The sequence below is a fragment of the Aquila chrysaetos genome, chromosome 6, assembly GCF_900496995.4.
Source record: "Aquila chrysaetos chrysaetos chromosome 6, bAquChr1.4, whole genome shotgun sequence".
Lineage (NCBI taxonomy): Eukaryota > Metazoa > Chordata > Aves > Accipitriformes > Accipitridae > Aquila > Aquila chrysaetos.
The window spans coordinates 47,404,486-47,429,130 of NC_044009.1; the positions used below are offsets into that span (position 1 = coordinate 47,404,486).

The 24,645-nt window shown below is 36.4% G+C and overlaps 1 protein-coding gene across 1 annotated transcript in view; it reads left to right on the top strand.

Annotated features, from left to right (window-relative positions):
• The window catches only part of SPOPL (speckle type BTB/POZ protein like), a 39,045-nt gene extending 22,612 nt beyond the window's left edge, over positions 1-16,433 (top strand). The window contains exons 5-11 of the mRNA XM_030018194.1: positions 734-861; positions 5,400-5,577; positions 5,672-5,727; positions 7,394-7,516; positions 9,770-9,912; positions 9,997-10,050; positions 12,189-16,433. Coding sequence (XP_029874054.1) covers positions 734-861; positions 5,400-5,577; positions 5,672-5,727; positions 7,394-7,516; positions 9,770-9,912; positions 9,997-10,050; positions 12,189-12,333 — 827 coding nt within the window. The 3' untranslated portion in view covers positions 12,334-16,433. The remainder of the gene's footprint in view (positions 1-733; positions 862-5,399; positions 5,578-5,671; positions 5,728-7,393; positions 7,517-9,769; positions 9,913-9,996; positions 10,051-12,188) is intronic.
• The last annotated feature ends 8,212 nt before the right edge of the window (positions 16,434-24,645 follow it).

Genomic DNA, 24,645 nt, shown 5'->3' on the forward strand with positions numbered 1-24,645 from the left:
CCTGCGATGTAAAATAGCTAATCTTACTGAATTACATGTATTTGCACTAATATGACCTTGGGAACCCTTTTGCTGGGCTGTGACCATTCGAACTGGAAAAAAAGGGTTGTGTGGTCACAGCAAATCTGATGGATTAAAAAAAATAATTCTCATAACTATGGCTAAAAATGTAAATATAAACAATATCTTTTTATGACCAAAAAAATAGTTTGTTACTGAAAGCTTTTATTTCTGTTTTGCTTTTTTAATGCTTTTGCTGTATTTCAAAATAATTTCAACCTGTGAAACAAGATTTTCCATTTCAGGAAGAAGTCAAAACAGATTGTTATGACAACCGCAGAAGTGTTGTCAGAATGCATTTGTGATGACAAATTCATTGTAATGGTACTTCCCTGTGAACAATTTCTGTTTTGACACATTGGCATTGTTAAACGTTAACTGAAAAACTCCTCTCTTGCTGGATGGTGCCTAAGATAACATCTAAGGAGATTATATAGTTTGAATTGCAAATTGTGCTCTACTAAGTTCTATCGAGTGTTTTATAAAATAACACTATTATAACATTTAGGAAACCCACAACTGATTAAAACTTTTTTTAAAATGACACAAGATCCAAATGTGTTAAATTGATTCATTTTTGATTAACACTTAGCCTTAGTATAGAATTTAGGTGTTGTTATTTGTTAATATTTTTATTTAACTTGCTTATTTGTACATAACTGTTTTTTATCAGAAAGCCAAAGAGCATATCGATTTGTGCAAGGCAAGGACTGGGGTTTTAAGAAATTCATCCGAAGAGATTTTTTACTGGATGAAGCTAATGGTCTTCTACCAGATGACAAGCTTACGTTATTTTGTGAGGTGGGTATAAGTTTTTAAGTGGTAAACTTTTAAAATAAAATGTTTTCTACTCTAATGAATAGATGTTTATGTTGATTTAAACAGTAATATGCTATAAAAGTTGTCTTCTGTTAGCTATAAAAATGGTAAAATACACATTTACTTTGTCTGCATTGTATTTTGTTTTCTTTTTTGATACGCTTATACTGAAGTGTAGAATGAGTCTGAATTGATCACTTGTAAACTGTTGGGCTTTTCCATTAATCTGCCAGGATTACATTAGAATCGACTGTAGAATTATTTATGCAAAAGGTGGCTGGTACGTGCTGTCTGTAGAAGTACTGTTTTACTGAGGTCACTTTTATTTAAAGAAGTTGTATTTGGAATTATAGCATTGTTTTTCACTGGATAAGCAAAAGGAAATGTCTACATGCTGGTTCACTTTATTTAAAAAAACCTAATTGTCAGAATCTATATTCCTGTAATATTATAATCGATGGCTTTAACCAATGAACAGGTCTTTCCAGTAAATGAAACACTTTATTTTTATAATTAATTGTTACATTTTGTTTTCTGAACAAATGCAAGTATCCTGTAGAAGCACTGCCTAATACTGAGAATTAATATCGAGAGCTGTGGTGTAAATTTAATGTTATGGTGTATTATGGGTCACTTTTATAATATCAGTTATGTTGGTAACCTAAATTGTCATATTAAAATTCAGTAGAACGCTTACGCAATGTTAAAAATGGAAACTAGAGAAAGTTGCAGTGTAAGTACAGTGTATGTTAAATATACATTGGCTGGTTATCTTTGCTGCCATAAAGTGATTAGTGACTTAGGAGGATGATAGATGCTCTAACTGCTAATAACTTTGCTTTGATCTGTGTATTTACAGGAAATGTGTAAAATTGTCTTGGCAAGATTACAATTTAATTATATGTCATTATGCTGTGTAGGAAGAATAATTGAAATGTGGCCCCTGAGACTAGATATTGCAAATATAGTGCATCTTATTTTCACTTAAACAAGTTAAATTAGCTGCATGATAAATTTGTTATGAATACAACTATTTGGGTGATAAAAGCAGATGTAACAAGTTTTTTATGGTTCTGTAAAGATACTTTTGAGTATTTCGTCATTTTAAGTTTTCCTCGTAATGAATACTTTGATGTAAATGAACAGCTCTTCCAAAAATAAATACTATTTTCAAATAGGTCACTCTCTAATTTTTATGTATAAAGTTTGGTTAAAAAAAAAAAACAACTAATACTGAATTTACCAGAGAGAAATATTGTTATTTAAATTTTGATGCTAATCTTTAAATACAACTGTTTCCCTACAAAACTTCTCGATATTTTAATCTGAGTGGCTTTTGTGAAGTGTTTGACCTACCCTGATTATAAATGCTGAAGGAAGTACAACATTTAGTTATGCACAGTGAGAATGTTAAAATAAATTCTGGCTTGTTCCAGGCTAAAGCAAAAAAAATTGGAAATCCAGATAATCTTAAAATTTGTTTGTTCTGATGTGTTCTTCTAGCTCTTCAGCTGTCATTAGAAGTAACAGGTGTTGTTAGAAGGACCTGTTTCTATAGACAAGTCTGAAGTTTTTGTCCTTTTAAAACTTAACTGTAAGTTCTAATTTCTGTGTTTGCCTTCCTACTTGTTATCCTAGTTGGAAGACTGACCACTTCTTAAAACTGTATTGCACTTGGCTTGATGAAGCTTAATGGATACAGCTGGTATTTAGTAAAGGTCACTGAGTACCAACTGTGCTGGTTGGGTTGTCTTTTCTCCCTGTTGGGTTGCAGAAGGATTATTTGGTCTTCCATAGCAGCAAAGGTATTCTTTTTATGTTGCCAGATGTTCTTAAGGTCAGTTGGATATGTCCTTGGATTGGAAACTGAAGGGTTGTTAGGTTAAACACTTCGCAAAGTCTAGTGTTGCCACTGGCAAGTGACCTATTGATTCAATACGACATCATAATTTTATTTTTTTTAGGCAAAGTGGTCTGTTTCAGTTCTTGCTTTCCATATAATCTGAAATTACTGAAGCCTTGAAGTATTTTAATTTGCTAATAGAATAGTAGATTCTCTGCAGGGATGTTTTTCCTACAGATCTCTTACCTAGTTTAGGTTGGGAGAATAGTCTAGAGTATCACTTACATCATCTTTACTGTTAGACCTCCACAGACTCAGACCCAAGAAAATTATACACATTATCCATGTTAACTGTCATCACATGCAGAACTTGTTCAAGTCCTAGTTTATATATTTTTATATACCCTTACACAGGAAGGTATGCAATGCAAACGGGGCCTGTGCCCCTAAAGTATGTATGCCGTGCAATAGCTGCATGTTTGATAGCTTCCTAAGAAGTAAAGTAAATCAGACCTTGTGGAGTACCTGGAAATCCTGGCTAGATTGCTACTACTCTTTAAGATAGGTTGTTTGCTGTTAGTTCTAGCATCTTCTCATCATCCTGCGGTTTAGTGAAGAAATACCTTCACTCTTGCGAGTGATTTTTATAATCACAACTCTAAGGTGCCTGAAGTAAGGATTTGTATCAGGTGTTGAGACAATCATAAAACACTCACTTTTAGCCTAAGATGAGTTTTCAACAGTTATGTGGAATTAACTTGATTGGATTTCAGCTTGATTTAAATACATTAAAAAAAGAGAATGCACTTGATTTTTAAGCATACCATCTGGACAAGTGAGATATGAAATACCAGACCCCTCTAAGTGTTTGTATTTAGAATCTTTAAAAGTTGTTACTATCTATAGACAATACATGCCAGGCCACTCAGTTGTAGGAGACTTGAATTAAAATTTGGCTTAGATTATATCTTAAAAGGATGGCTTATAGCAAATTGTGTTGCACGACTATCAATATATATTAGAAACCATTCTAAAATAGAAGCTTGGAACATCAGAGATCAGTTTATGTACACGTAAAGAATGGCGTAGGTGACCTTCCTAGGCACTGTCTATAGCTAATGAGGATGCTGTGCGGACAACTCGGATCGTGAACTGAGTCAAGTCTCTGGAGAAGCAGAACTCTCCTTTGCAAACAGAAGACTAGCTTTGCTAAGCTGTAACTCCGTTTGTGTGTATGTATATCTCCTGAAATCACTCTGTGTGTATGAAAACTGTGAAATAGAGTACACAATAGCTCTATAGATTTTTCAATCTTATGAATGTATAGTCTTATTTTGAAAATGAAATTTTGCAGTGCTTTGGGGTATTTTTTTTTTTCCTTTAAAAGGTGGAAGAATATAAAGGAATTTCTTATAATCACAAGGCGGTATGGGATGAAACAGGGAATTAGGCAATGATTCAAATCCCCAAGCTGCTGTTTTAATTGGATCATCCTCCTCTTCTGATCTGGAGTTTGGTTTGCAGTGCTCTGACTTTCTGTGAAGCTAAGCTGTGCTATTTTTGCTTTATGCCAGATTTATTCCAGATGCTGTGCTTCTGGAAATCAAAGCACTGATCTTAACAGTATCAGCATTTTCTCTTAATATATAATCCTTATTTTCTGTATTTGGGAGATCCAGTGATCAAGATCTTGTAGTATGGCTCTCTTCTTCATTATGAAGGTTTTATTCTCAGGTGTGTGCTCTTGGACAACAGAAGTAAAATCTGCACAGCTCTTCTGTTTTCCCAACATACTGATTAAAAGGACTTAATATGTAAAGATATCTGAAAAAAGCAAGTAAGAATGCTGCTGTCCTGTTTACTACGTATGTGAAAGACTTAAACATGGGGAATAATAGCAATATATTCATATCAGATGCACATATTTCACAGCTTTCTTTACTAGTTCTGTACAAAAATTATATCCTGTGAGCGTGCATTTCATTATTGAAGTTACTTACCCACTACATCGTATATTTCATTGACTTATTTCTGAAATAATGACTTTTAATCTTGTTTGGAAGACAATCACTTGTGATTCCTGCCTCAGCTGAACATGGTAAAATGAAATAATGAAGCAGCTATGTTACTTGCACTTAGTTTGCATTATCACATTGCAGGTTAAGTATGAACTCACTGTAATTAAAATTAGGAATATCATACTAATCAAAACTTCTATGGATCATTCTTACGAAACTTTTCTGTCACCTTGTGATCCCGATGATCTGTTTCAAACTTTATATTGTATATATTTTACTTAAATGTGTGAAGAGTATTGAACTGTTAATTTATCTCTGAAACAGCGTTAACTTTTATTTTTTGATCCCACTGGTATCCCAAGAACCATATCTGTCCTTGACTTATTTACTTTGGCATTTCTATCAGGTGGCATGTGGTATTGTGCTCTTTCTTTTTGTTTTGATTGGATAAATACACAATGTTAGAGTCTCTAAGTAAAGCCCTATTTGTTTTATGTTACTTAAAAGTAAACTGTAAACCATTAGTTTATGGTTCTGGCCTAATGCCAGAAACACCACTGTTTTTGCTTTGCAATTGCTGAACTTCTAGCAATAGGTACTGTACTTTAATTATTGGCATTCAGTTATGAAGGAGTTGTCTTGCTGTGATTTTCTGTTAGGTAAGCGTGGTCCAAGACTCAGTAAATATATCAGGACAGTCTAATACAAACACTTTGAAGGTACCTGAATGTCGACTAGCAGAAGATTTAGGGAATCTCTGGGAAACAACAAGATTTACAGATTGCAGTTTTTATGTAGGAGGACAAGAATTCAAAGCTCATAAATCTGTCCTTGCAGGTACTTTCTACTTTTGTATTGCTATTATTTTGTAAATAAAATTGCTAAAAGTTTAAAATTTGATTACATTTAACATTTACTTTTCTTGCCACAGCACGATCTCCAGTTTTTAATGCAATGTTTGAACATGAAATGGAGGAAAGCAAGAAGGTAAGCCTTACTGAAAACTTTACATGTAAATATTTGTATGTTGTGAAAAAGGGAAAAGTTGCAGAAAACTTTAAGTATTGTAAATTAAGGAAGATAAGTACTGAGTGATGGTGCATGAGTGGAGGAGGTGCTACTCCTGAATGCTCTCCTGGTGAGTTCTGTGGGAGTTTCTTTGAGTAGAAAGAACAGATAGGGCTGACTGTGGAGAGGTTCTGGAGGATTTGTTCTTTCAAGTACTTGTATCTGCCCTAGATCTTTTTTTTTTTTTTTTTTTTTAAACATTGGCTACTGATGTAATTAACCTGGTAATCTCTGCCCCTGTTTGCTTTAGTTTATACCTTCACATAAGCTGATTGGCTTGACTAAGGTTTTGCTATACTGTATGGTAGCTAGGACACAAAGAAACAACAGGTGAATTATGACTCAAATTAAGCCCTGAGGCAGTGAAGCACTCCTTTTCATTCACAGTTTCTGCAGGCACTTGACCTGTATAAGTGTTTTGGATGGATAGTTAATCAGCACAGAGAGCTGCTTCTGCTTTTATGCACTTGGTATCTCCCACAGCGAGGAGGCGTTTGTCTTTCGTGAAGAAGAATATCTAAAATGGGTTGGTTATAGGCAGAATCCATGAAAAGGCACGGAACTGATCAGCTCACTCTAAAGGATTGTAATAGATGATCATCACTTAGTCTTGGAGGCTGCAAGAATGCCACTTCTGTGAACAAATACATCAGATGAATATGGTGCTGTAGTACAACTGAGTTTCACAAACATGGCATTTTTCTTCCTGGCACTTCTCCAATCTGGAAACTTTCACAGGTAGAATTGGAATATTGGAAGCATTTTGTTGGCATTTCTGGACTGAAAGAAACCCAGACATGTCCCAGCTCCAGTAACGTGCCATGCCGGGCACCTTCGCCTTCATGTTAGCAGTAAATCTCCAGTGCAGCTCTACTCCAAAATACTGTATGTGGTTCAGTGGACAGGAGACCAGAACATGTACATCTTGTGTGCTTATAGCCTGTGATTTTTGTACTCCATTCAAAAGTCTGGTGCTTCCTTCCACATCTTTGACATAATTTCCTACTTTGTTAGTTGCTTACAGGGAATACTATTAGAGGATGGGGTCAAGCATGTAATACCATGGTTTTGTTAGTGTTGAGCTACATGATGTCAGTTAGATGTGCTTCTTTGTTTGCTTCTTGGATACTGAGAACGAAATGTAAGTTGTGTTGACTCAATTTAAGTCAAGCCAAAAATGGCTCACTTTGTTCTGTCTGCTGCTCTAACTTCTGATATTCAAAGCACATCATTGTTGGGTTGGAAGCTCAGAAGCACTTTTAAATATTCCTGAAACTGTGCCTTGATTTTTTTTTTTATGTACAGCCTGTGCGATAGAGTCCAGAGTTAGACATTTCTAGAAAAAAAGTTCCAATTACTTTTTATTGCCGAAGCTTTTCCAACTGATTTCTACCTGACTTTAAGAGCTACTGATTTTGATTACCTTCTGCTTAATATTGCTGAATGTTAACTTAAATTTGTAAGGATTTTGTATGATGGATGGCAAATGAAAACTTGTAGTGTGCATGAAGAAGATATTTGATATGTTCACTTCAAAGTTGTAGCTAAATTCCAGAGGCTTTTATTGATTCTTCTTCTTTCCTAGAATCGTGTAGAAATAAATGATGTAGACCCTGAAGTTTTTAAAGAAATGATGAGATTCATTTACACAGGAAAAGCACCAAACCTTGAAAAAATGGCTGACAATTTGTTGGCAGCTGCAGACAAAGTAAGTGATTGACTCCTAATTTCTCAAACCTGATGTTTGCTTGTGGAATGTTCTTCTAACAAAAAAAAAACCCAACCCAAAACCTTTTTTTCAGATTGATTTATATTTTGATTTTTGTTAAAATATGAGAAACAGATCTCATCAGAAATGGAGAAAGATGGGAAAGAATAGACTTTATTTTTAGCAGTAAAAGGCTGATAAATCTTTCTTGACCAGGAGTGTTTCAGATATTAATTATATTTACTATCCAATTTCTTTTAGAAATTGGGGGCTATTAATGTGATTTGGAAAATCGTTCTTAAATAAAACTTATCCTAGATCTTTGTATTCTTGAGAGGATTTATACAAGTGTTTGAGTTAACTGTGCTCCCTAAAGTACTGCTACTTCAGAACTTTCACCTTTTTGTCTTCCCTACAAACGTAATAGTTCTAATCTTTCATCTCCTCTGTATTGGGATCTTGTCTACTCTTTAAATAGTCACTTTCTGAAATACTTTTTCTACTATGATTTTTGAGGTGAGGGGACTTATAGCAGCACAGCAAATAAGGTGAGATTATTCCCTTTCATATCACAATTTACAGTTTTCTAACTTTTTAAAAACTTTACTCAATACCTTGTTTTTTTTCTTCAGTGCTTTACAGCTTGAGTTGAAATTTTAGTTAGCTAGTCTCAGAGGACACACAGTTGTCTTTCCCTGAGGAGGCATGAGTAGTTTAGAATCCAGAAAATATTCACTTCAGTGTGTGTGGCAATTTCTTAAACTACCTTTGCAATTTCTGAATTGGTTGTGCAATCATATCCATAAAACATTAGTGGTGACAGCTGCTGGTTTTCATAATCAATCCTAATATAAGTCATTCTAAGATAATATAAGACATCCCAGTAGTTAATTTCAAGAAACAATTATAAATTTCTTTCTGGCAGCTTAATGTCTTCTATTTTTTCAAGATCTTCTTGACCTGGCACTACCCTGGCTTTGGTGACTTAACCACTCTCTTATTCTTTTCACCTCTCATTGCCAGCATCTCATCTTCTAAAACTGATGGCGTTTTGTCAAGTTTCAGTACACCCAAGCAGGAAGGTGAAATGGTGTTATTTTGTGAATGCTGGCCTTTATTTAGGGCATAATTAATAAAAGTAGAGAACTTCACATGGTACAGTTGTATGATTGCCTGCAATACCAGGAAATAAAAATGGTGAGCTAGGAGGTCCCTACAGCTTTTCGTAACAGTTAAAAACTGCTAGAAGCTTTCTGCTATTCCTTCTGAATGTGAAATAATAATCTAAAAATGAGTGTTCTGCATATTACCAAAGCCATTACACTGCTGTATTACCTGGTAGGTACAGATTTGCTACAATTGATATTTATTTACTCTAAATAAAGGTATCGTGAGCAGTACTGTAGTAATAAAATGGAAGTAAAAATGCATAGGTCTAGAAACATAGAAGTTAACCTGATAATTTGACTTTTCTTAAGTAGCATTTCTTTGTTACATAGAACAGTTGCCAATACAAATGTATTAGTGGCAACTTGAATATATGTCACTTGCATGTCTAAAATTCTTTTCAGACTTAAACTGTATCTGAAGGGTGCTAAACTAAATGGGATGGGTGAGATTTCCATAGAAATGTATACAGCTGAATGAAACCTGTTCAGACTATGAGATCCTTCAAAAAAGAAGCACAGTTTATTCATGCAAAATATAATATGGGAATGTAATTATTTTACATCAATTTTCCGGTAGGCTGTGTCAAAGGTATGGAAGAAATTGGGAAATTCAGAGACAGAGATGGGGCCAAACTTGGAACAAGCTAGTTTCAAACAGGCTAATGTATTTTCCCTTGGACAGTTTCATGAAACTTTCCATTGTATAATTTTTTGCCCCGCACTTTGAGATGTGAACCTGTCTAATGATGACTTTGATAAAGAGCCTGTGTCTGTTCCTTGCTCTTCCTCCGTAACCAAACTGAAGAAAAACAAAAACTTCTGAATGAGTTATTTTTGTTGTTTTAATAAAAGTTCTCCTGGTAAAGCATTTGATCGTTTTGTGTCAAACCTAATGCATGTCTTACCATTTGAGGGCTCTTCAATGCAGCATATTGAATTTTGAATTACCTGTTTGGAAGCAGTTTGATGTTAAGCTTGGGAGGCACCAAGCATTTTCATGACTGGAACTGTCTTAAAAACTGTAGAGATAATGGTAGAAAGAATGAGTTTGAAGAATGATTAGTGTAGTTTTTTCTTTTATCAGTATGCACTGGAACGGCTGAAGGTCATGTGTGAGGAAGCACTCTGTAGTAACCTCTCGGTAGAAAATGTTGCTGACATTCTTATCCTCGCAGATTTGCACAGCGCTGAACAGTTAAAAGCACAAGCAATAGACTTTATTAACAGGCAAGTAATATTTATGAGACTCTAAATGTATTTGTATTTATGCTTTGTGTACCTTTTCAATATTAGCACAGTTCTCTCTTATAGGTGCAGTGTTCTTAGACAACTTGGGTGTAAAGATGGGAAAAACTGGAATAGCAAGTAAGTTTCCCTGCCTCGCGATGTTCTGTACAAACACTGCTAAATAGACTGCAGATCTTAAGAACTGTTGCTTCATTTCCACACTACTGAGGCCAGTCACTGACTGTAAGTAAAGTAGGATTCAGCAGATGCTACCCCAGTTATGATTGTGACTTTCCCCTTTAAATGATAGGGAGAGTTAACTGCCCTCCAGTGTGAGATGGTAACAATAGCTGGTTTTCATTCCTCTCCTATGGACATATCAGTACTGTGAGATGGTGGCAGCAACCTTTACAAAGGAAACCATTATCTTGACTAACCAGGTTTATGCCTGGAGGAGTGATAACCCCAGTGTGGTTTCAAGACTTGCTTAGGTCAATCTGAGCCTGCAGTATTTCCAAAGAAAGGAGGGTAGTTGCTCTTTTTGCCTTTGGCGACATGTTTGTGCACCTTCCCGCATGCCAGCACTAGTACTCTTGAGGCCACACAACTAGTCAGTCAGGTCCCTCTGATCTGGCTGACTCTGTAAGTGCTCATGCCTACACTGGAAATAGGTTGAGAATATGTGGCTCAGGCTGTAGGACTGATTGCAGCATTTATTTAGAACAGCTCAAGTGAATTATGGAATAGAAGAAGCTAGCTTCACAATAGCCAGTGGTAGGCTCAAGCAGTAAAAGGACAGCAGAGCACTTATTTCTTATCATCAGAACCTCCAGAGAAGTTAAAAGATGTGTTGTACCAGTTACTTTAAAATTAGTGTTTCTCCTCTAAAAAAAAAAAAAGTCTTCACAGGCCTAATGGTTGAGCATGATGTGGAAAAGGAAGGGAGTGGCAGAAAGTAAGTACTAAAAAAACAGTAGAACAACTAATAATGATAAGTCAGAATACATAACAATGTAAACTAGTTAATGTGTTCCTTCTCCAGTGGTTTGGAATTTACTGAGCTGACTTCTGGCTTGGCTAATTGCTAGTAAAGATGCTGGTCATCTTTGCTTCAGCTAAAGCATCTACAGTAAATCAGGGGAAATAACATCAGAGGGCCTGGCTTAATTTACTGACTCTGGGCACCAGGAAGTCTGAACTTCGGTATTGTTTCTCAAGGCACTTAACTTTGCTGAATTGCAGCAGAAGATTAAAGGCTTGCATTAGAAATATGCAAAAGGTTGTGGTGGTTTTTTGTGGTTTTTTTTTTTTTTTTTTTTTTTTTTAGAGATCGTATAGTGTAGAGCTCAGCTCCTAACTTTATGCTTGACAGTGTTCCTGAGACAGTATGAGGGTGCTCATGAGAGGCTTTTGAAAGTGCAGGGCAATGGAAACTTGGGATTGATGCATAAACTGTTGGTTCCAAATTACAAATTTGTCCTGTGTCAATGTGGCATGCATCCCAATGTGGAATGCATCACATTCTTCCTGTGCAGAGTGAATTTTACACTTTTATTTCACAAAAAAGTAAATACATACATTGTTTTAAATCTCCTGGATGTCAGCGTGACACTTGCTGAAATCTGTTGTTGCTTCTGTATTAGTTAAAAAACAGTGGCAATTGAAAGCCATTCTGAATGTAGTCCATGATCTTGTACTGAAGAAAGAGTGAATATTCTCAAGTATGCTCCACTGGTACTGAAACTGCAAGCTCCCAGTGAAGGGTTCTGTAGTCAGCCAGAATCTGTCTTCATGGCTTTCTAGTATATGAACTACATAATTTTTGCTGCAGTTTCAGCTGATTCATCTTTTCATCCTTCTCCTTCCCCAAACTGAGCATGCCCTTCTCTGTAATGAGATTACCATGTCTTCCCTTGCTTTTCATCTCATTTTCTTCTAGACTTCCTCTTATTTTTATTGTTTTTCCTGAGCAATTTCAAGGCAGTTATCTTAATACGGTGCCCAGTATTGGACACAGTTCTCTAGCTGAGCTCTTGCTGGTACTGAGTAGAGCAGAATAAGTACCCTATGTCCTACATGTGATGATACTAATATACCCAAATTGCCATTTGCTGCTACTTTCCAATGGCATCCTTACTGGCGTTCATAACGTCTGTTGTCGCCTAATTCTCAACTGCTCTTCTGCAGTAGTTCTGCCTTGCCTGCTCTTCTCCACTGTGCATTTGTGCATTTGGTTTGTAAAATTGTGTGACTATTCTTAATACTTCTGTTTTCAGCCAAGCAACAGACATAATGGAAACAGCAGGCTGGAAGTCCATGATCCACTCCCACCCTCACTTAGTAGCAGAGGCCTTTCGCGCACTAGCATCTGCACAGTGTCCACAGTTTGGCATTCCACGCAAACGGCTAAAACAGTCATGAAATCTTCCATGAACTTTAGAGAAATTGAATTGACTCTACTCCTCCATGTCCAGAGGTGTTTTCACAAACCATAACAAGAGTTTTTGTTATCCTTGTCCACAGAACAGAAGCTGAAAAAGCCTATTGTTTGCTTTTCAGATGGATAATTTATGGTTTAATCCTCAGCTTTAAATTAGACTGATTACTCTAATTCACTGAAAGGCCTTAAATTATCTTCAATGACTCTCTAGTCCATATAGTCTAATGTATCTTGATTTTTTTATTATTATTTTTTAATGTGCCTTGTCTTTTTGACTAGGCTCTGCAGGATTGCACTAGCTCCATAATGCAGTAAAGTTGATAACTGAAGATTAATTTTTGAAAGGGATCTTCCATTATTTTCAGAAGAAAAAAAAATGATTATAGTTTGGTCCTGTGCTAACTGGAAGGTTTTAACTAGCCTCTCATTAAAAGCGCTTGAACCAGAGGCACATAACGTACCCTAGACAAGTGCTAAATATAGGGAGAGCCTGTTTACCTTCAGCGAATGCCTACAGGCTATTTATGGCAATATACTGCTTCGAACATAATTTATTTTTCATTGTGGGGGCAAATATGCAATGGTTTGGCCCAAAAGTGTATTTTCATTACAGTTTGTAATGCTTATTGTGTGTGTGTCAAAGCTGTCCAAATGGTAAAAAGAAACACAGAATAAACCTCTTGCTTGTGTTTCTTTATGGTCCATCATTAGTTTACATTTAATGCAGAACTGAACGAGAGGTAAAGAGTTCAATGTGAAAACAGAATAGTATTGTATATGGAAAAATTATATCCCACATGTATGGTTACATAGAAGAGTAAAAAGGATGCATAGAATGACCAAATGTAAATTGAAGAAATGGGCCAAATGGATTCTGAATATGCACTTTTAATGTGTAACTTTTGTATGTTGTGTGGTACATATATATTTTGCTTTTGATGAATTAATGAGGTACAGGTAATTGTGGCTTAACTTTTTAGATACATTTTAAGATGCCCACAGCCACATGGGATTTAGTTTTGTTAGAAAAGAAAGGCATGTCTTTTTAAGACTCAATTGAAGGTGGCTATTGCAAGCTTTCATATTTAAGTAACAGAATATTTTCGCTTATTTGAAAAAGGCATGTGAATGGTAAAATTTTGAAGGGATTTTTCCTGTCTTGACGTATGTGCACAGCTTCCATTAACACCTAAGGAGGTTATGTACACATCAAGAGGAATATTTCCCTGAAATGTCAGATGGTATTTGCAAGCAGAGACTTGCTCAGTCTTGCATTTCAGTTATTGTACTAGCATTGTGGATGGTATTGAAATTCTGCATAATGTGAAAAGGATGAAACATTTGTAAACTGCTTGTCATGGGCCAGTTCTTTATTATATGAACCTTAGCTTTAATATCAACATCCTCAGTGTTTGATAGCTTTGTTTACAATTGGGAGGAAAAGTCTGCAGTAGTGCACACTCTAAATGTTTCCTGAGTTATTGCATTGAGTTTACTGTAATAGTGATAATATGCTATATTTCTTTTTTGGGAAGACTTGGGTTTAGCAGTGGGGAATGGGAGGAGATCTCACCTAATTTATAAATGTATTTGCATAAGGGTTTTAGTTTGCCTGTTAAAAAAGAAGTTACGCAGGGAGGAGAGGAAGAATTTCAGATTGTTTACTATCTTAAACTCTATCTCCATCCTCATTTCATTAAGATTCATCTGAATTGCTCTGAATGAAATAATTTTCAGAGGAAAGAGTATATAGTTTTATACTTTGGCATCTAGTAAACCATTAGCAAAGGTAAATTGGAAAAAATGCCCAGTCCAGTTTTGAAGACTAAAATAACCTCTAAACATCCATTTTCTTCTTACCTTCTAACTCAATCTTTATGACGGATAGAGTGTAAAATCAGAAACTTTAATAGTACATAAGGCATCAAATTATATATTTACAGAGATTTATCCTTTTATCAATTTTTAGATATTTATCTAAAATAAGGTCTCATAAGCACTCTTCACAATAAGATGTAAAGGTAATTGTTCCCTCCAAAATAGTGATGTTTTTGCTGCACTGTGTAATGCGTTAGGGCTATGTATCCTCATACTCATCACTGGTGAAACTTGCAGCTCTAACATACAAAGTGACTTGAATATTTAATGCTGTAATGATTGTCCAGTTCAGCTTGTTCTAAAGTAACAACATACAGTAATCAAATTGAAAGCTTAAGGACTTTTATGAAAACTTTGTTCTTTAGAAGCTTAATAGCACACTTTGTACCAAAAAATGTCAGGCACTGTGCTGTAATATTATCTACATTGTAGAGCATCCACTTTTCAAGTCAGGCAGTGACATTACACTAACAGAAAAAAAGCAAACCCATGATACTGATCTGTTTAGATTTGATTTTATTTATTATGTATGTTTTCAAGTTCTGTCAGCTCTTAAGAAAAAGGTAAAACAGTTGCTGTATTCTTAAGTGAGTGCACTAATTATTCACCTCTTCTTTAATTAACTACATGCAGTGTTCTCACTGGAACGGGATAGCTGGTAATTACAACCTTCTTCGGATTCAGTAGCTTGTTTTTATTCCCCACATCTCAAGAGCTTGCCCTTCAAAACCTCGGTTGTCAGTTCTAAGTGCAGCAGATAGAAAACTATCTAATACAAAGGACGGTTTTTTCAGGCTGAAATCTTAGGGTTTTTTTCTTAGTTTTATATACAGAATAGGAATATAATGTATGAAGGTGCCATGTTTTGGCTTGCCAACACTACTCCCTCAGATATATGTGAACCACCGCTTCCATACTGTTCTGGGGAGAACCCTGCATGTCTCCTGTGTGTGCGTGCGCGTGTGTGTATGACTGTGCGGTGTTTTTTGTCAAGAATGACTTTCTAAAAATAAGGACTCAATTTGCTGTTAAAATGCTATTATGTATTATATTTTTTTTTTTTCCATTTGAACCTCTCCTAAGGAGATGCTTTGGGTGGAAGATGCTTCAATAAATAATCCTTATTTCCTAGTCCATTTACTGCATGCAGAAGTATGAACACATTGTGCCTTTTTTAGGAAACTGTTGTAATGAAGGGAAGATTTAACAGGATACAAGATCTTTTAAAAAGGTATTTTTAAAGGTGAAGGAGAATGCTATTTGATACACAATTGAGGTGGAAAAGTTACAAATTACCCCTTTGAGCTCTGTTGCATGTTAATTCTTGCTTCCTAAATTCAGTTTCACTGGGGTGGGAACAACAGAAAAAAAGTGGAGTATTACAGATACAAGTTGAGTAATAGTATATTTTTGTGAAAATGTGAAAATATTTGCTGTTACAAGATAAGTGTATGTCAAAATGTGGTAATCATGGACACAAAGTTAGTTTTACAAGTTACTCTAGTTCTGATGTTTTTCTAAATGTTGAGTATTTAGTATAAAATTCACCTTTGCACAGAAGGTCAGTAGAAGACCTACATGGAGATTGTGTTCCTTTTAAATCCTCATGGCAAGGTTTCTTCCTTGGGAGAATAAAACAATGTGCAGTATTTGAAACTGTGTTTCATAAAAGACAGTGAGTTGCAAAAGTGAGGTATTGCTACCTGAAATACTGTTGAATTTTACAGTTGGTTAAAATTACTAAGCTTAATTGATTTATTTTTTTGTAGTTGACAAATGGAATGTTAACGGTCCTCTTTGTCCAGTGTTGAAAGCATATTTTGTGCAGAGCTTAGCTCCTTAGCTAGCAAGACACTGACTTAGTCTCATAACTTGGCTTCTGCTTACAGTAAATGGACTACGTTTGTAAAGGGAATTCACTATTTCACGTGTTTTGCAAGGAACTTCACCGTATTTGTAACCTGGTTTTTGAAGGCTTAAGATCAATGAGTCCTATTTTAGAAATTAAACCAGTGAAATGACTTAGACCTGTTTTGGGGTGGAAATGATTAAGAGAATTCAGATATGTAAACAGTTGTATCAAACCATCCAGCCTTTTTTTATCAGCTGATGTTAATGGTGAAATACTTTTTGTACCTTGTTGCTGAAAATATTTTTGCATTTCAGCACATCAAGTTACAATAAAGTTGTTACTTATACAGAATGTGTCTGTGTGGCTTGTATTTGTTTTTTTGGTTTTTTTTTTTTAATCCTGTGTATGTTCACAATGGCTACCTTTGCTTCTCTCCTTTGAGAAGGGTATTTTACCAGCAGTGTCCAGTTTTACCAGTGTAAAAGATACTGCTGTCCTTTTGGAAGCCTTTTTTGGGGGAGGATCATATTGCAGTCTTGCCCTGGTCTCCAGTACCTTGGTTATTTTTCCATTTTGACGCTTTCAAATAACTTGGAGCTCTGAACAGCTTGTAACTTGCTTACCTGAGAGAAATGACTGCCTTTACACAGACTCTGTCAGAACCGATACTCTGTGGGAAGAAGAGTTGATCCTGTGGTAATGAAGATGGGCTTCATGGTTTGTAAGAGATTTTGGTTTCTTTTTCCACCTACCATCGAAAACTGTTGTCTTCTGTTTTTTGGGTTTGGTTTTTTTTTTTTTTCCCCCTGTTAAGGAGTACAGGCATAAAATGACCACATAGAACAGGAATGTTGCTTGCGTTTGTTACAGAAGTGGTATGTAAGAATAATCTATATGGTTAGTTTGTGGGGTTTAATATGTTTATAGATGTTTTGCAAAAATATGTAGGACTGTTAATGTGGCGCTCTATGCATTTGACTTTGGACACACTGAACTCCAGAAAACGACGACGTCAAGGTAAGTTACATCACAAAAAGTGACACAGGCCATTTGAACAAACACAATTACCTGTCTTGTGTTATCTAGGCTACGGCAAAAATGTGGCAGTCAACTATTGCAGTTCTTCCTAAGGTGACTTGGGTAACAAATAAGGATACAGAGCTGTCGTCACAGGGCTATCTTGGGTTTCTTAGCATAGCACATCGCTGTTTTGTGTGTAGGTACATGCAAAATTCTCCACGTTTGCTTAAAACATACATCCCTTAAGTTACTCCGCAATGATTCACCTTACAGTTCTTGTGGAGTTTATATCAACAATGGCATAACTTACACCTTCCCAGGCAGTTTCAGTAACCTCCAAGGTAAAGGTGACTGGTAACCACTGTGAATGGTAAACAAAATTATCTGTGCAAGTCCAAATTTTTGAACTGAGCTTCAACTGTTAGGTAAAGAATATTAAACTTCATTATTTCTTTTTTTAGAAAGCTATATTTTTATCCATAGTCTTTCTGAAGTATTTTTTCTTGAGATGTTTATCTTGTCATCGTACAAAAGTTTTCTTTGTTACTCAGCGAAACGGTTTCAATTAGCATTGCTTAAAAAAGCACCTATTTTCATTCTAAAATTAATTCTAATAGTCTTTTGTGTGGAAACTGGGCACATAAATAAAGCTTTTTGTCCTTTTAGTTGAATGCTTCTGTTTAAAAAAAAGTATTTTACGGTGTCAATCTATCTGAATCTTGGTTTAACTAAAATATTACTAGTAACTTTAGCAGCTTTCTGAGAATTCTCATTTGAAGTCCAATATATGTCCTTCTCTTTCTTTAAAAGGGGAAAGCTCACATAATGAATCTCGATTGGTAAGATATGCTATTAGAGTAAAAAGCATCTCTCACTATCCAGAATTGCCAGCCCTGCCATATGCTGAAGGCATAGTTTGATGTCCTACTGAGTAGTGCCAGCTTAAGCAGTCCCCGTTACTGCCACTAGAAGAAAAGTACTTCAAAGTGCAGCCTGAGCAGTCACAGGTGAGAAATTCTGATTAAAGTGTGTCTTTGTGCCTCTTCTCCAAACTTCATAGCTGTTACTGACTAATCCAGACAACTTGCGTCTTAACTGCATCATGAGAAATTCTGATTTATTCTAGGATCTTACCTAATTTACTGTTTTATTTAATAAAGAATTCATTAAGTTTAGCTGTGTTCTATATGGAAGAATATGACCTTTTACTCTTAATGTTCTTCCGTGTTTTAGATAACTTCTGTTACAATTACTATTTTAGAGTATTACCCATTCCACTACAAATTTTACTTGCCACGTTTATTAAGTAAATTATATTAATGATCAAACTACTTCCATTATACACAAATAACTTTGCACTTAACATTGTGATAGTGTGGTAATAGAGGAAATGCTGTTAATTGCTGTTAAAATTAGAATAGTTTTGAACAGTTTATCTTTCTGTAGACTTCTTGGTAATTTTCCACTAGAGGAACATGTTTTTATTGTTATCAATTTTGAAGATTCCTTCTTTGTTCTCTCAGAGAAAGCTGGAAGAAATACAAGCGCAGAAGTCGAATGAAGCATTTCAGGTGTATGATGCGAAGGACTTGCTTTTTCCACTACAAGCACTGTATCTAGGCAAAAATAACCCCCAGACTCAGCTGTGACAATTCATGAGTGCTTTGGAATAGAGATAACATTCCAGTGGTTGTCAAATAACTTGTATTTTAAACAGTATGTGAAGTTGATGGTTTAAGTGTAAAATTGGGTTTCTTGTAAGTCAAGTATAAATAACAGAAATGAGCTTGTGATTTGAGACTCAGCAGGGAAGAAGTAATTTTGCAGAGTTTGCTTGGCCTTGGCTTATAGAGAAACTAACAAGAGTGTTTTGAGTTCTCTGTTAAAGTATTTTGAAGGAGACTTGGAGCTGTAGCAATATGTGGTGATCGTCCTGCAAAGCAGAGAGTGGATTGGACTTCCTTTGAAAACGTTACCTGATAGTAACATTCTTGTCTTGCATTCTTAATAGAGTTTGGAGCATAACAATGTTTTTGTGCAGGTTCTGTATTTCAATTAAGGGTATGTATATAACGAGTGAAAAATGTGTGCTTTGCCAAACTTAATGCATGTTTCATGTGTTGGCAGTGATAGTCGTGTAGAAAATAAATTGTACCATGTCAAACTTTGCGCTGCTGATCAGAATGGAGGCAATTTGTGCTGCATTTTAAGCAGTTACGGTTTTTGACTTCCCACGTTTCTTACTGCATAGTTGACTGAGCCATTTCAGTTAATAAAGGTAAATTTGGAAGCATATGCAAAAAAATTCTAATAGGGTGACTTCTTAAAGCATAGAAGCTTTAACTGCAGGCTGACCTCCTATTTTAACCTTAATTGCCAAGAAAACTATTTAAATCTTTCATTTTTAAGTTGGTAACCTTCTGTAAGCTTTAAAATTAACTTGAATGTATTATGTACACAATTTTCTAACACAGCTGTGTAAAGTTTATAAAGTCTTGAAATTTTAAAACAAACCACCTACTTGCTACTGAAGTATGCAACTAAAATGTTTACCTACCGTGGTCAGCAAAGACTAAATCTTGGTAGGGTAGTTGCGCCATCCCCACATTAAGAGCTGTGATGTTCTCCATAAAGCCCACACTGTATGTTTTAAAAGGAAAAAGAAAAGTCTATTAAATTTTGCATCTTGTCCCTGTCAGATCTTGCAGATGAGCTGTTCCTTTCAGACACGCACACGCGGGAGTTCTTACACTACCAAGACTTCATTTCTCCCTTACAGCAGCACTGTTTTATTGTGCTGGATCAAAAGAGTCTATGCCAGTACAATTTACCTGGGGAGGATTATCCCAGGGCAACAAATAGAGGGACATAAAAATTTGTTTGTCTCTTTCTCTGCTGCTCTTGTAAGGACTGGCATGGGGGGAAGCACGTGCAGGGTGTGCTCGCTAAGGCTGGCTGGCTGTGTAGTTGGCTGCTGAAAGTGCAGCTGAAGTTAACCAAAACTGTTTGATCTAGATTGCTGGGGCATCTGTGCCTATGTACAGACAAACTTCTAAGCTACCTCTTTGCTATTGCTTTATAGATATTCAAATGCTCTTGGCTGTAACCATTAGGGCAAATAATGCCCAGAACTTGTTGCGTATTTATTGGCTTTTCTGGTCAATGTGAATTTGAGGCATAGGTGTGGAGCAGGGTAGATGTCTCTCTGAATGTAGCTTTTTCTTCAAATGCCTTGTGTTTGTTTTTTTCCCTATTGTTTTTTAGAGTGTGGGCTGGCACATCTCAATTTAAATAAATACAAAATATCTAGTGAACCTGCAAATGCTTTATAAATGAAACTTCAGCAAGTTCAATTTTCCTGATTTTAAAAGAAAGTGAGATAGAAATTTCTTTGTAACAGTGCCTTTTAACAAAAAATGTGTCATGTCAGATGTAGTTATCTTGGAACAAACTAAAAGAGGGGTTAAATTGTATACTAGATTAGGAAAATCTGAAGTGTTTTACTAGTAATGCTAGAATAGCAGGCATCTACTTTTGACAAGCTGACAGACCAGAGAATTGAAACTTAATGAATCTTAATGCTTTCTGTCATGTACTTCAATTTTCTCAAATTACTTCTCCAATTAGTTCTAGTCTTTGTGAAGGAATGATTAATGATAATTAATACATTCTTATAATTTGCATATTCAGGCTCCGGTGTTTCTAAAAAAAAAATGTAAATTTGTGTATGTTGGCGAGCCAGGTTTGTCTGTTATTTCTTTGGGGTGCTGGGATTTTTCAGATTTTCAGTTTTGTATTTTCAATTGAACAGAGAGAACATGGTACATGCATTAGATAGTTTAATATGCTTTTTCCACAACAAATAACCTGGACATAACCCAGGTCTTGGATCTTGTCTGTAAAGCAGTTTCTTCCCAGCTACTCTTAAGTGGATAGGTAGGGAGTGTAGGGATGCAAAGCTGTCGTCAGGAGCTTTAACTCGTCCTTGAGTCTCCATCAGCTTTGGAAAACATTTAGATCTGCAAGATGGCAGAACTGGGTAAATCCTGTAGGGTGTCTGCTCTTCAGAGGTTGTTTCGGTTTTGGGTTGTTTGTTTGTTAGGTTTTGGGTTTTTTTATTTTATTTTTAGCGTCTCTGTATGCCTCCTTTATGTTGTCATTCTGTTTTGTCCTACTCCTAACATGCAGACGTGGAGGGATTTATGCAAATAGATCATCATACAAATTTTGTGTTTAAAATCAGCAGCATGAGGTTTTGAAAGGCATTGGTGTTTTGTCTGCGTAGGAGCTCAAGCTTTCCATGCTGCTCTGCAGGTATCTAACCTTTGACTCCTTAAAAAAACCCTAAAAAACAAAAAAACCCAAACAATTTTGGTTTCTGCTTAATTAGTCTTGCCTCTTCTGATACAAATGCTCATCCAGAGGGAAGAACTGAGATCAAACAAAAGTGCTTTCTCAGTAGCAGAAAAAAGGGCAAAAGGATAAAACTTCATAATAGATTGGAAGGAAGTAAAGATTCAACTTGAAGAAATGGAACTTAATATTTGCCAGGATAATCAGCTGAAAGATTTTTGTGCAAAGGAGATGCTTTAAAGCTACTAATGCAGAAAAATACCTTGGGGCTATAATGAACACCATGCAAATAGGACCTTGCAAAAACAAACAAGTCAGTATGACTGATTTATAGACAGGTATCACGCTAAGGTCTGAGGCGAAATGTTTGTACTCAGCTTTTGGTCTTGCCCAAACTACCATGTGATTCTAGATCATTTTGGCATTCTTCCGTGTCTGGGAGAACATGGGGACAGGCAACATGAAGATTCAGGAGGTAAAAATGATGATGCTTCTTCTGCACGATGTCTGTCCTCTTTCACAGGATTGAGGAAAAATGCACGGATTTAAACAACCACAAGCTGTAAGGCGTGCAGCACCAGAAGATGGTTAAAACAAAGGGCTCCCCTAGCCCGCCTCATTTAAGTGCCGTAGGGAGCGGGGTGCTAGACGCAGTGTTAAAGGTGCCAAATTGCAGACGATGGTTCATTATAAATTGTGGGTGTGCTGTTCCTGGGACCGGGGCTGCCCCGTTATTGGAAGCTGAAGCTGCCCTGCCTCTGCATAAGAGGACTGCCCCAGCTCTGCAGCTCTCCCGCCTGCAGTCTGGAGGACAGATATTTCAGATGCTTATTGGGATAATACATGGTTGGTAGAACTTGTAAAAGCTTTTGGGTATATGTAATAGGATGGGTTCTGCTCGTAACTAGGTTCGGGACTCCTAAACTGATGGTGTTTGTGGTGCTGATTAAGGTGACCGAGGAATTGGCAGGAGTGTAGGAATCGGTGTGTCCAAGCTCTGGGAGCCTGCAAGAATTCAGGGTCTCTGTATCTGAAATTAGCATCTCTTTGGGCAGCTATAAAAAGACTACTTGTTTAGACATACTTCATCAAAAAAATGGAGTGCTTGCGGTTTCAACTACTTTTTTTTTTTAATCAACAAATATTTCATTCTCGTTGTCTTGCCACTTGTTTAGTTAAATACATGGTGTTTACTCGGACAGTGTGCCCCAGTTATATTCACCTCTGTGAATATTCTGTACAAATTTTAATCAAAGTACTTAAGCAGAATATTGAAACTGGCTCTCTGGAAGAATTACCCCCCCAAAAATGTTAGTATGGATGCTCAGGAAGTATTGAGATGGGGGTTAAGCAACCAAGGGATGCCCTGAGCAGGTGGCTGCAGTTTTCAAATAAGGTGATATTCTGGGCAGTTAGAAAAAGAAACAGAGGTAAAATATGCAGGTATTTTATGACTTTATGTTAAGAGGAGGAATGTTAAAGGTCTGGGTTTGTTTTTTTTTACGTATATAAAATAATCAGCTGTTGAGGATACTCCATGTGGTATAAAACCAAGAGCATTTCTAAGTTGGGCTCATTTTGTATAATAAATAATCATCTCTGTGCTCTTGGTCATAGTCATTGTATGAACAGTCATTGTATTTACTTTATAGACTTGCTGATAGCACTGACTTAATCTTCCCTCACTGCTTGTTTGCAGAGAGCAAACTAAACATTTGTTCCTGATTACTCCAGATAAAAACATGTAGAGAAAGGTGCTGCTGCGCCGAGACTGTCTTTAACAATAATCCTTGTTTGTGTTTTAGCATGAATTACAAAGATGAAAAGAAGTTTTTCCTGGCATGAATGTTTTTCTTCATTCCTTAAAAACAAACACAAAAACCAGGGCTGGCTCAGCAATGTTCAGTGCCACTGAGACCACATCAGTAATAAAAGTAAGAAGCTTATTGAGCTGTATGTAGAGATTAATTTAGTTGTATGTAGAGATTCCTATCAATGAGCCATCAATATTGCTGGCGTAGTTTTGTAATCTTTACTTTCTTCTTATAAGGCTAAACTTTGAGTGTCAGAACTGGCTTCTACTCCTGCCAATAAACAGGGTTTAAACATCTATAAGGGAAATGCCAGTTCCCCCAGAGGAACTGTGCTGCCTAGGAGGAAAGCAAAGGGCATGGCTGGCTGGGTAGAGCTGAGGCATCACTGCTCATCTGCTAACAGTTAATATCCTTGTACGTGGTTGTCAAAGCTATTTATTCAGCAATTGTAGCTTCAATAGTGAAGTTGAGGGTGAAGTGAAGGAGGGCATTTGCGTTGTCCACACCGGCGCTCTCCAGCAGGGCAGTAGGACCTAGCAGTTGAGCAGTAAAAACTGTATTAGAGCCCTGATCACTCTGGTTATTTTCATGGTGAGTATACACCTTGTATCTAGTCTTCAGCTGTCACATCAGTACATTTTTCCACCAGTAGAAATGCTTGGTTTTTTTCTAACCAGTTCTCTAAATGTAATATAAATGTATTTGAGAATGCTGCATCATTGGAATTTGCAGCTGAACATACTATTGGCTTGATTACAAGCTCCCATGCATTTAGGATTAATTTCCCTGAAGTATGCTTAACTGTGCGTGCGCGTGCACACTCAGCAAAAGTATCCGCTAGGGTTTGTTAAGAGGTTGTTCGCACTTAATTCTTGTATGTGAACAGTCATAGGTGGGAAGGTCTTCTGCAAACCAGAATAAGAAAGGGGCAATTGCAGCTTTATGTTGTGGATTTTTTTTCTTTTGTGTCTTTGTCAAATATTTGAAACAGAGGATTCATCAAATAATTGATAAGCAAGAGTGTACACAGGTGATGAGTGCTTTTATCTCCAGTGAGTTTGAGCTGGAAGGACTTGATGCCGCCTTCACGTTGCAGGCCAAGTACTCTTCTTTCCCATTTGCACCTTGCAGATTTTTTTTTTTCTCCCACTCTCCTGGGTAAACAGCTGCTAAGGGAGTAGGTGAAGAGAAATGACACTAAGAAATAGATTCTGGCTCTGTTGTGAGTGCCGTGCTCAATAGCCTGTTTCTGAGTAGGTGTATGGCAGAGCTGCTCTAACTGCACTGGGGAAGATCTGCAGGAAGAATTCAGAGGAGAACAGGATCTTTCTTTGGTCCTTGCCCAGGACCTGTGTGCTGACGTGATGTGTGTCCTT